The sequence below is a fragment of the Xenopus tropicalis genome, chromosome 2 (assembly GCF_000004195.4).
Source record: "Xenopus tropicalis strain Nigerian chromosome 2, UCB_Xtro_10.0, whole genome shotgun sequence".
NCBI lineage: Eukaryota > Metazoa > Chordata > Amphibia > Anura > Pipidae > Xenopus > Xenopus tropicalis.
In genome coordinates this window covers 50,918,665-50,930,819 of record NC_030678.2, presented here as the reverse complement: position 1 = coordinate 50,930,819, position 12,155 = coordinate 50,918,665, and the positions used below count along the sequence as shown (strand labels likewise).

Here is a 12,155-nt window from a genome sequence, read left to right as displayed (position 1 = left end):
ACGGGGAACAAGGGGTTACACTCAGTCACCTTTCACACGGGTTAGACAAGCATCAAGCACCCCCAAACACACCACCGCCCTCAAATAACTATTCGCTGCCACCATCTGTCATTAACAGGCGATAGAAACCTAATTACCCAAATATATCATACACAAACTTTCCTACTGCAGTGAGGGATAGTTCTACTACTTCCACACACACACCAGCAGCCACGGTTAATTTACATACACACTTTCCTACTGACAGTCCACTAGCTAATTAGCATCCACACAGCCAAGCAGTTAGTACACCTCTAGGCCTGAGCAGTTATACAAGGTACATGGGAATCGATATGGAGCCAAAGGACAGAACTTATTAAATTTTATATTTAATATTACAGGGTAAACAGTGCAATTTTAAAAAGATGTTACAAAAGAGAAATATACATGCAAAGCAGTCAAATAAAATAAAATGGGATAAAAACACAGAGAAACCCTAAGTACGTTACCGGGATCTTGTGCCCTCCTGAGGCCGGAGTTAGGAACAGTGAACTCACAATCCAAAAGAACATGGAGCCTCAAAATATGAGTTAACTGGTACCTGGGTCTGTGCCCTTTTTTATCCTACTGCTGGGCCCCTCCCTCATTACTGTATTCATGAGGAGGGAGTGCCAGTACCCAATATTATTATGATAAGAGGGCTTGTCTTAACCCATATGGGGGCGATCAAAATGATACCAAACATGAGGGGTGTCTCATGTCCCAGTCCCCCAGAACCCATTCCTCCTAACTGATGGGTATAGGCAGTCCCTGTTTGGTATCATTGGGGAGCCTGGGGCCTCCTCATAAATCCTATGTGATTTATGAGGATGTGGACCTTAAAGCAGCGGAGATATGGATCCATTTCTATAATCCATATTTTCTGATATCTGCACCCCCCCCCCCCCCCCCCCGCTGCTCTAGGTCCCCAACTGACCTCTTTGATCACAGATCAAAGAAAGCAATAGCCCCAGGTTTCCCGCCCTACAAATGGCTGGATACGGCTAGTCTGAGGAGTTTGCTAAATTTGTCACCTTCCCGCAGGCCCTGGTCGCATATTTAATTAAGGGCCTCTGCGGGAGACTAGATGGTGATAGTGTTTAATTAGAGGTGTCTGGTGGACATAGCAAAAGGTTGCCAGGTTTAACAATTTACCATGCCAGGGCCATGGTGCCTGGCATGACATAGCCTGATCCAGCACTTGTACCTGCGGTTCTGTTTCTGCCTGTGTTCCTGCCTGATTCTTGCCTAATTCTTGCCCATGTTCCTGCCTGTGTTCTTGCCTGATTCCTGCCCATGTTCCTGCCTGTGTTCTTGCCTGATTCCTGCCCGTGGTTCCTGCCTGGTTCCCTGTTCTATACCCTGTTCCTCTGCTCCTGAACTCGGTTGGATCTCCTGGTATTGACCTCGGCCTGTTTATTTGACTACTCTCTGTCTTCAGCCTGCCCCTGACCACAGCCTGTTTATCGGACTCTCCTTGCTCGCTGCCAGTCCAGACCCTGCCTGCCTCTGACCACTGGCCTGTTGTAAGGACTTACATATTTGTTAATTGCTATATTTCACTTTCTTATAATAAATCATCTTTCACCATAACATGTTTCCGGCCTATCAACAAGTGAAATACCCACTCTATCCGGGTTACACAGCGCATAGGCTCCTACCTGCCAGCCACCCACTGTGGCTCAACCTGACACTTACACTATACCTATTTTAAGCCCATAAGTTCAGCTAAACACATCTTTTAGGAGGCCTGAGGTCTAAAGTAGTAATACAATATACAGATGGTTACCTCTTTTGCCTTAATGGATGCCCCCTTGACAGATGCACCATCCTAAAAAGGGGGGAAATTCTATGTCTCTGCTTCATGCTGTTCATGCCACTTCTAATCTGCCATATCTTTCAATGTTAAATAAATAATCCATTCCTACAAATGCTATTTTTCAGTTTTCTAAACTTAAAGTTTTTCTATTTCTGATTATAAATCGTAGTGCAGTACTACACAATATACTATAAAATATGATTTATACATAGACAACCCTATAAGGAAAGGCCTGTTCTACTAGGGTGATTTTTCCAATCATGTTCTGCCCTGAATGATGCAGCATATAGAAGCATGTGCCAGCATTACACACATAAATAATTGCATCTCTTTGCAAATTCTACAAGGATAAAATGAGTCATTAACCAGTGACTGTGGAAAGAAGTGGAAATGTCTTACGGGAGCAAAAGTTCCTTGGGCCGGGTTGGAGCTGCAGAGTGCCATTGAGTCCTATGGGAGGCTTTCCTTGGGCCAGGTTGGAGCTGCAGAGTGCCATTGAGCCCTATGGGAGACTTTCCTTGGGCCAGGTTGAAGCTGCAGAGTGCCATTGAGCCCTATGGGAGACTTTCCTTGGGCCAGGTTGGAGCTGCAGAGTGCCATTGAGCCCTATGGGAGACTTTCCTTGGGCCAGGTTGGAGCTGCAGAGTGCCATTGAGTCCTATGGGAGACTTTCCTTGGGCCGGGTTGGAGCTGCAGAGTGCCATTGAGTCCTATGGGAGGCTTCCAAAATCATGCTAAGTCTAAAAGCTTTGCCCGCCGTTTACGAGCGCTCAATACAAACAAGTGGCGACAATATACGAGCAAATCGTAACGGCTACGAAAAAGTTGCAACAATTCGCGCAAGTCGTAACGGCTATGAAAAAGTCGCAACAATTTACGAAAAAGTCGTAACGGCAACGAAAAAAAATCGCAAAAATACGAAAAAGTCGCAAAATGTTCATTTCCAATCCGAATTTTTCCCATTCGAATTCGTGGATTAGTAAATCAGTAAGAACAGGGCCCAAATCCCCTGCTGCTCTTTACCTTACATATCTGATTGATGTGCGAGTTAGGGGATAGGTAGTAGTGATGTGGGGATACACCTATGTGCCTCCCCTCCTGAATACAGTGCACCAATACTGCAAGACAGTCAGGCTCTGTACAAAGTGTAAAAATGGGGGCATAGAGCACTTTTAGGCACAGAGGCAAGACCATCTGAAAAGTTGATACAAATAGGCAAATGCAAACAAAATATAAAGTTACTTGTTCAGAATCTGAAAAAGATGGCATATAAGCAGGTAAAAATAAATGCATACTGTAGTGCACAATCTGCTCTTTTACCATTCTAGAGATATTCAAAAGTCACAGCCAACAAGACAGACACATATCACAATGGACAGAAGAAAAAGACACTAAAAGAAATAATTTCTTATTGCTTTTTATTATATGTTTTGTGGAGCAGACATTATACTGTAAAGGTACAAAAGACTGTATACTTGGTTTCCTTAGTCATTTAAAGCTCCTATAAGTCCCCTAATTTTGATTCATTTAAGTAAACAAAAAAAATCCCTGTCAAATGGAATATAAGAAACACAAATGTCTGAAAAGAAAAAAAAGCACTTTATTGCATATGAAGGATATTTCACTGATCTCTAAACTGTCACCAAAATTAAGATTAAGGCTAGAAGCCAGCTATTGAAAAACAAACAGAAAAAACCTTTCCATTAAAAAGAACAGGAATTGCTGTATCCTTGGCAGAAGAATTGCACTGTATAAAAAAGCTTCCTTCTGTATTTCAGTGAGATACCGTGGTTCTACTGGCAAGGATACCACATATCATAAGTATCTTCAAAACAAAGGTATTTTTGAGTGTTTTGTTTCCTACGCAGGTACAAATCACTCTTGCTTTTTGGCATCCCACAAGACAAAGAAACAATTTGTGCTCTGTTAATATTTACTACTGCTTAGAGATGTCTGTGACTGATTTACCAGTGAGGGGAAAGAGACAAGAAAGTTCAGCCTTATAGTTTTCATTTAGCCAGCTAAGAAATATAAGACAAAGGAAATGCACGTTTTTCTGTGTGAATGAGTCGTCATACTGTAGAAAAATGTTGAATTTAGTGGTCATGCCTCCAAGCTGGTTGAACTTGCTGCTGCAAATAGCTCTCTCCAGTCTCTTCTCCTGGGGTGAATTAAAGTTCACAGTGAGCAAAAACTCAATTAAATATCTACATAAGTTCGCCTGACCTCCCCCCGGCTTTTACAATAATCTTAGTATACTAGATTTTTATTGCTTGTTTGCTCATTAACACACCAATGCTAGAGTTTCATCTGTTGGAGCAATAAGAATTACCAGAACTAAATATCACTACAGAGTTCCGTATCACTACCAATTAGCTAGACTATCATACAGTTACATGGCACATTATATTTAGTTTCCTTACCTGGTGGAGGACTATCAAGATTCATTTGGCTGAACATTTCTAAAACATTCTCATCCAGATCTTTGGAATCCAGATGAAAGCCTCTGGAACCTCCAGATTCATAGCAATAGTTCAAAAACCTGGGCAAGAATATGAGAAGACAATACATTGTGGCAGGCATTTGACTTTTTTTTTTTTTGCTCAATGCTTTTTTTTTATTAAAACAGTATTTGCGAGGTGCATTTTATAGGTACTGCACATCAAGAAGAATGGGTAAGGATGTTACATTAGATACATTACATTTTTTCATTTCCTGGAAAATAAGTCAAAACACTTTAGACTAGGCTGCCCTTAGTCGATTATTCGGTTTGTCTGTACATTTAGTACAGATTTAGTACAAGATTATTGTTTGGAGGGTGTTGATCTGGCTCAGGGGGGCTGTCTATCCAGTTGCGCCAGATTTGGAGATGGATGTTTTTTGTTAGCCAGTCACAGATTTCCTCCCAGTACTGTTTTAGGTGAACATATTTTACATTTTTAACAATGTAACCCATATTTCTAATTGTTTTTACCGACAAATCAGCAAGCTATATTTCAAAATCTGAAGACTCCATACAGATTCCAGACTAACAACGAAAGAGGCACATATTTCTTTTAGCTTTACATACAGATGCTCTCTGTAAGGGCTAAGGCTGGGCTATCCAACTGGAGGCCCGGGGGCTGGACGTAGCCCTCCAAAGGATTTTTATGGCCCCAGTCATGCTCAAAGACTCCATATGTTGACTGTATGACATCGTGATTTTCATTTAATTTGTCCCACGAACATGTTGTATGAGAAATAATCGGCCCACTGCATGTAATAAGTTGGACAGCACTAAGGCATGGTTATGTTCTATTTTCACAGGTGACTGCAGATGAGGCTGAGATGATGCTAAGCACAACTGGTGCATACCATAAATGACTATATACCATAAATGAGGTAAATATGGTTATGTGGGAACCCATTTTGTGCATTAGGTATTAGATGTGACTTTACAGTGGTGGATGATCCAAAGACTATCAGAGATAAGATGTACTCTCTCAAATAAATTGCAAAAAATATCTCTATGGCTGTTTTTTTACTTACTGAGACCAGTAGGGGTCCTGGCCAAGTATTAGCGGATTCCCAACTAAAATCAAGAGTGATTTAGCTCTTGTAATCGCAACATTAAACCTCTAAAAACAAAAGGAAAAAAATGAGATGTTGATTTACATACATGTTGGTTTTCAAAGAAGAATTTACGCTCATGTACACTGTCACACTCATGAATATGAATTATGGCCCTGAGTCGCTAAATGATCCACACCTCAAGCACTTCCAACATTCTCTTACACATATACCTGTAAAAAATTGCAATTTGTTTCCTGTTTGAAGGGTCAAAAATCTAAATCACAAAACGCTAACTCTCATGCTGTAGGTGACTTAAAGAGCTGCTAATGTGGTCCAGACAGCAGGTCTGATGCTTTCCTTTTGCCATGTGATGCAGAGAATTTATACCAGCCTCAAGTAAGTTTTAATTATACCATGCAGTTTGCCCTTAAAAAATGATTTGTATAATTTTTTAGACACAAAAAAAAATTTCAGTAAAATTCATCCATGTGGCTCTAAAATAATTGTTATAAATGTTTCTAAATTATTTCATAGTATGAACAGTGTTTATATTGCCTTTAAAACATATTAGCTTAGTGACAAATCTTTTACTAAATAAATAAAAATAGGTCTGTATAACCAAACATGGTGAACTGCCCATTTCATGTAGTCTTTAAATAATCCTTATATGCACAGCAAAGAATAATAATACTACATTTACAAATTAGAAGAGTGGCTGCTTTAGTATAATATAGTATACACAGTCACTAATGAAAATAGTACGATTGCAGTGTTATTTTCATAGTATGACAGTGCTATCAACCATATATGCACAAATATAGCAACAATATAGTAAGGGCAGAGGGGAATGACAAAAGTGCTCCAGCAGGTCACCTGTGGAAACCTTAAAAAATAAATTCCTCCATTCACTTAGATATTAGGGACACAATTTAAAAGGTATTTAAATATTAGATTTACATGATGTATGTGTTTTTGCAGTTCTGCTGATGAAGATGAGCATTGTCTTTAACCCTTTAACTGCCAAGCACTTACGCTGTAGCAATGACAGCCCCCTGGGCAACAAGCCAGGGTCCCCCTGTCATGTTGATCCTTCCATGCGATCCTCACAGCAGCTTGTTCTGCTCCTTCTTCTCCCCCCAGCGCCACCCACTCACTTCCTGCTGCACAGGACCCTGCACAAACAACCCTCCAGGACCCCGTAAGCGATCCCTGCGTCAATCTTGCCCCAGAACAGGTAAGTGGCCTTTATTTGCAATATTACACACACACTTATGGTGGCCATACGCGGGGCAATTCAAACTGGTCAGTAGACTTCTGGGGTTCATATTTAGGGTGTTTTATATAGTTATCTAATAACCTGTAGAAAATAAGAAATTTAGGGAAGCTTTAGGGATTGGTATTTTAGAATAGAAAGACATAACCATTTTGAATTCAGGGGAATGTGTACTTTCAAGAAAATATATAGCTTTGAGGGGTGAGGGTACTTTTTGTAGCATTATCCCACATAAAATGATGTAAATGTGTTGATTTTGCAGGAGCTAAAAAGACAAACGATCGCTCATATTGGGGTATGTACACTTTGGGGCTCCTACATGCCACATACTTAGGTAAACCTATGCATATTGGGTATCAAACTGTTCAGTGGACCCCACACGTTTCAATCTTGGTACCTAGTGATATGTGGGAGTTAAGATGCTGCAAGTTGGAAGCTTTGAGGTGATTTTTGGAAATGTCATCAAAATAGCAAAATTTAGGAAAGCTTTGCAGCTTGGTACTTTGGAGTAGAAAGACATGTGTACCCATTATGAATTCAGGGGAATGTGTACTTTCCAAAAATATATGGCTTTCTGGGGAGACCTTATTTTTTTGTAGCTTTATCCCACATAAAATGACGTAAATTTGTTGATTTTGCAGGAGCTGAAATACCAAAAATGATAGATCATATGGAATATGTTCACTTTGGGGCTCCTACATGCCACATACTTTGGTAAACTTATACATATTGGGTATCAGGCTGTTCAGTGGACCCCTGGAGTTCAAATTTAGGGTGTTTTACCTTGCTACGTAATGATATGTGGGAGATAAGATGCTGCAAAATGGAAGCTTTGAGATGAATTTTGGAAATGTCATAAAAATCGCCAACTTTAGGAAAGATTTGGGGCTTGGTACCTTGGAGTAGAAAGACATGGGTACCCATTTTGAATTCAGGAGAATGTGTACTTTCCAAAAATAAATGGCTTTGTGGGGTGAGCGTACTTTTTACTAGCTTTATCCCACATAAAATGATGTAAATGTGTTGATATTGCAGGAGCTGAAATGACAGAAATGATAGAGTATATAGGGGTATTTTAATTTTAGGGCCCCTACATGCCGCATACCTAGGTAAACCTATGCATATTGGGCATTAAACTGTTCAGTGGACCCCTGGTGTTCATATTTAGGGTGTTTTATCAGGTTACTTTATGACCTGTAGGAGATAAGATACTAGAATGGAAGCTTTGAATCGATTTTTCAAAAATTTCACAAATTTTGGTAAAAACCAATAACTTTAGAAAAGCATTGCAACTTGGTAGTTTGAAATAGACAGACAGTTTTACCTATTCCCTATTCTGGTTTTCTGAGATAAACCTTCTGTTAGTGGAATTTTTGGCCTTGAAATAAAAAGTATGCAGCTTTCTAAAGCAGAGCTTTAATGTACTGCTATACAAGTGAGAAATCTCCCTAAATGGTCAAAGACTGGCAATAAAAGCTTTGACCAAAATTGGCTGGCAATGAACGGGTTAATACATATCCCCATACATATCCCCATTGTGAACCGGTAACAGGTAAACAGGTGGAAGGGAGATATATTTCCCCTAGGTTCATCTCCTACTCCCTCATGTATAGTGGTGCTGAGTGGGTTAATTCCCCAAGGGAGTCACACCTGGGGAATAATTAGCAGGCTAGATATGCCAGTCAGAGAGTGAAGGGGCTGGGGCTGAGACTGAGGACTGAATTTGCTGTGTGAGGGTCTGTGCCTGCCTGAGGCAGCTTGGAGCATTTTCTCCCAAACACAAGGACTCTCAAAAGGTACTGTGACTCTGGGGAGTTGTGTTTTTGGTTTAGCTGGCAATCCCAGTAGGGAACCGGTAATAGAGAGGGAAGCACCCTGTGTAATAGTTAGAGCCCAAGTGGGGCAAGGGTTTTGTTTACTTTTGTTTTGCTTTTGCTCCTGCTGGATACCAGAGTCAGTCATTGTACATAATAAAGTGGACTGTATTCACCTAAAGGACGGTCTGTATGTCTGATCTCGCTTACACCATACAGACGATTCACTCACCTTAGGGTTCTTCACAAAACCAAGGCTAAAATTTTCATCAAAAGTGGCAAACTCTTTACTGCTACGAACTGTAGATACAATGATAACTTTTCGCTCCTGGCCTTGAAATTCTTCCACGGAGCCAATCTGTAAGGGAAAAAAAGCAGAAATCTTTTGTTAGGCAGACTGGAACTCTACTTAAGGTTAGACATAATAACAAGTACAGGTATAGGCCCCGTTATCCAGAATGCTCGGGACCAAGGGTATTCTAGATAAGGGGTCTTTTTGTAATTTGGATCTCCATACCTTAAGTCTACTAAAAAATCAATAATACAGTAATAGTAATACAGTAAATAAACCCAATAGGATTGTTTTGCCTCCAATAAGGGTTAATTATATCTTAGTTGGGATCAAATACAAGGTACTGTTTTATTATTACAGAGAAAAAGGAAATCAGTTTTTAAATTCTAAACTATTTGATTAAAATGGAGTCTATGGGAGACAGGCTTTCTGTAATTCTGAGCTTTCTGGATAATGGGTTTCAGGATAAGGGATCCTATACCTGTATAAGGATGTTGCAATTGTATCTCAATCCATCCAAAAAAGAAGCCACTGAATGTGAAACCCAAATGTAAATGCTCACGCACAGCCACACAAGCAGCAAGGAGCAGGTCCTGCTCCATATTGTCGAATATGTGTCATACAAGCAGCCTGTTCATTGGTAGGACACTACTACATACATTCACTATAATGCAATAACCATGGCTTCTTGAAAAGTATTGTTGCAGGTCCTATTTATCATATAGGCACCCAGGGGCCCCTGACTGGGGGGGAGACTATGGTGCCTATACAGGGAAAAGAAATTTCCCCCTAGGCTGCCAAGACACTTGATTCCAAATCCAGCTGCCGAGGTGAGGGAGGTACTCCTTACTTCCAATGGGTGAATGCGCTAATCATGAAGGAAAGGGTGTAGAGTGGGGCAGCAGTTCTGATCCAGCCCTGATTGCATCAAGCACTCAAGTTAGGAGAAACAATAATGTTCCTTTAAGAAAAATTGGGAGTTATATGCTCCTGCATCTGGTGGCAGCTCCTGCTTTGGGCGGTCATGTTGGGGCACAGACATGCATTTATTGAGTAAGTGTCCCTTAATTGCCCATTACGTACATGGATGTGTGTCAGGCGATCCACGCTTCTCGCATAAAGCCACCCACTCTGCGCATGCGCGTTTTGACACATTTTCAGACACAAATGAACGCATGCGCATTGCGTTTAAATAGACGCTGTGGCCTGTCCAGTGCGAGGTGATTGTCCTTCCTGACTGACACTAAGCAGTTCCTGTTTGTGTTTCTGGTTTTGACCCATACTTCTGCTCCTGACTTTGGCTCCTTCCTGACCTTTGATTGAATTCCCGGTTCCTGACTTCGGCTTTGTTCCCCACTACTCCTGATTGCTGCCTGTCCTGACCTTCGCTTCTTGCCTGCTTCCAGTTACCTGTCTGCTGCTCTAGCAGAGATCTGTGCACCAGTTATTAGTACCTCTGCTACTCCTCTTTTGAGCTCACCCTGTCTGCATATCCAGGATCGGAGTATTCAGTGGGAGGCGTAGGGGAGTGCTTCTGTCATCTACTCCTCGTGTGTCGTGTGGCATCTGGCAGAGGTTGAGAAGAAAGACCATTCCTTACTTATCGACCACAGACAATTAAATCTATTTACTGTGAAGAATCCTCTTCCCCAAATCCCCGAGTTGTTCCCGAATTCGCGAGAGGCAAAGATCTTTTCTAAATTGGACTTGCGTGGGGCGTACAATCTTGTAAGAATCCGTAAGAGAGACAAGTGGAAGACGGATTTCCGTTTTCGCTACGGTCATTTCAAATATCTTGTAATGCCATTTGGACTATGTAACGCTCCCGCTACCTTTCAGCACTTTTGTAATGACATTTTTAGAGATTATTTTGATCAATTTGTTATAGTTTATTTAGATGACATTTTAATTTTTTCTTCTTCCGTTGAAGAACATGAGACCCATATGAGAAAAGTCTTCAGTAGATTACGGGAGCATTCATTATTTGTTAAACTTGAAAAATGTGAGTTCCACAAGACTTCTGTTGGATTTCTAGGTTTTATCATTTCAACCGATGGAATTCTCATGGAGTCTTGAATTGGCCAGTCCCAACAAATCGGAAAGCGACACAAAGGTTTATTGGTTTTTCCGCAATTTCTCTAAAATTATTTCTCCCATCACTGACTTCTTCTCAAGCTCAAATTGCTTTTGATAAATTGAAGGAACTTTTTACTTTTGCTCCTATCCTCAAGCATCCTGACCCCTCTCTACCATTCACTGTTGAAGTAGATGCCTCTGAAACTGCCGTTGGGGCTGTCCTTTCGCAGAGATCAGGGTCTCAAAATTTTCTCCATCCTGAACTATGATGTTTCAGACAGAGAACTCCTGGCGATCAAAGTAGCCTTCGAAGAGTGGCATCAATATTTAGAAAGATCTTCCCATCCTACTCTCATCTTTTCAGACCACAGAAATCTGGAATACTTACGGACCAAGACAGGCTCACTGGGCGCTATTCTTTTCCAGATTTAGTTTTCATATAACATACAGACCTGGCTCCCAAAACCATAAAGCTGACACCCTCTCTCATATGTTCCATGACGAGAATTGTGAGGCTCAAACAGATACTATCCTGCATTCTCAAAACTTTTTGTTATTAGTGGGAGGCGTAGGGGAGTGCTTCTATCATCTACTCCTTGTGTGTCAAGCATCTGGCAGAGGTAAGCCTGACAATGTGATTGTTTAACATGCCCCCCTCCAATCCTCCCCACAGTGCGGGGGGCACAGCTCTAGTGTGGGGAGTTTTCTTGAGGAAATACTATTGTTCCCGAGTGTGGGCTCTTTAAATTCATAATTCAATTAAAAGGTCAAGATGTTCATGTTTTGTGACAGAATTGAAAAAACTGAAAGGAGAAGGAAAGGTAAAAACTAAGTAAGCTTTATCAGAAAGGTCTATGTAAATACAGCCATAAGCACTCACAGAAAGAATGAGTCCTCTATCAAAAGAAACACAGGATGTCAGAAACATCCTTAATTCCCATGGCCAGAGGCTGCGCAGCTCTCTCCTCTCTCCTGCTCCCCCCTCCCATAAGAATGCTAAGTACTCCCTCCCCCACCCTTAGGAATGTGTGATCTCAGTTCTAATGGCTTGAGCTGGAACAGGAAGCTAATTAAAATGGCAGCTGCTGGCCTAAGGGAGAAAGTTTCTATGGCACTTTACTCAGGTATGGCAATGCTTTCGGCAGAATAAATATATTGTTCTAGGTGGAACTAATGCGGCAAATCTGATTTTAAGTAAAATGCCAAAATGACTTTCCTTCTCCTTTAAGGATTAATAATAGTTATAAGCAGGAATCATATGTAGACATGGTAAACATTGGGTTGCCTCCCATCCCCAACTACAGTCAGGTG

At 41.0% G+C, this 12,155-nt stretch overlaps 1 protein-coding gene across 1 annotated transcript in view; it reads right to left on the bottom strand.

Annotated features, from left to right (window-relative positions):
- Positions 1-3,238: 3,238 nt before the first annotated feature.
- The window catches only part of LOC100494487 (putative helicase MOV-10), a 55,318-nt gene continuing 46,401 nt past the window's right edge, over positions 3,239-12,155 (bottom strand). Inside the window, exons 19-22 of the mRNA XM_002933535.3 lie at positions 8,709-8,834; positions 5,366-5,454; positions 4,261-4,379; positions 3,239-3,998 (exon numbers count right to left, since the gene is read on the bottom strand). Coding sequence (XP_002933581.3) covers positions 3,934-3,998; positions 4,261-4,379; positions 5,366-5,454; positions 8,709-8,834 — 399 coding nt within the window. The 3' untranslated portion in view covers positions 3,239-3,933. The remainder of the gene's footprint in view (positions 3,999-4,260; positions 4,380-5,365; positions 5,455-8,708; positions 8,835-12,155) is intronic.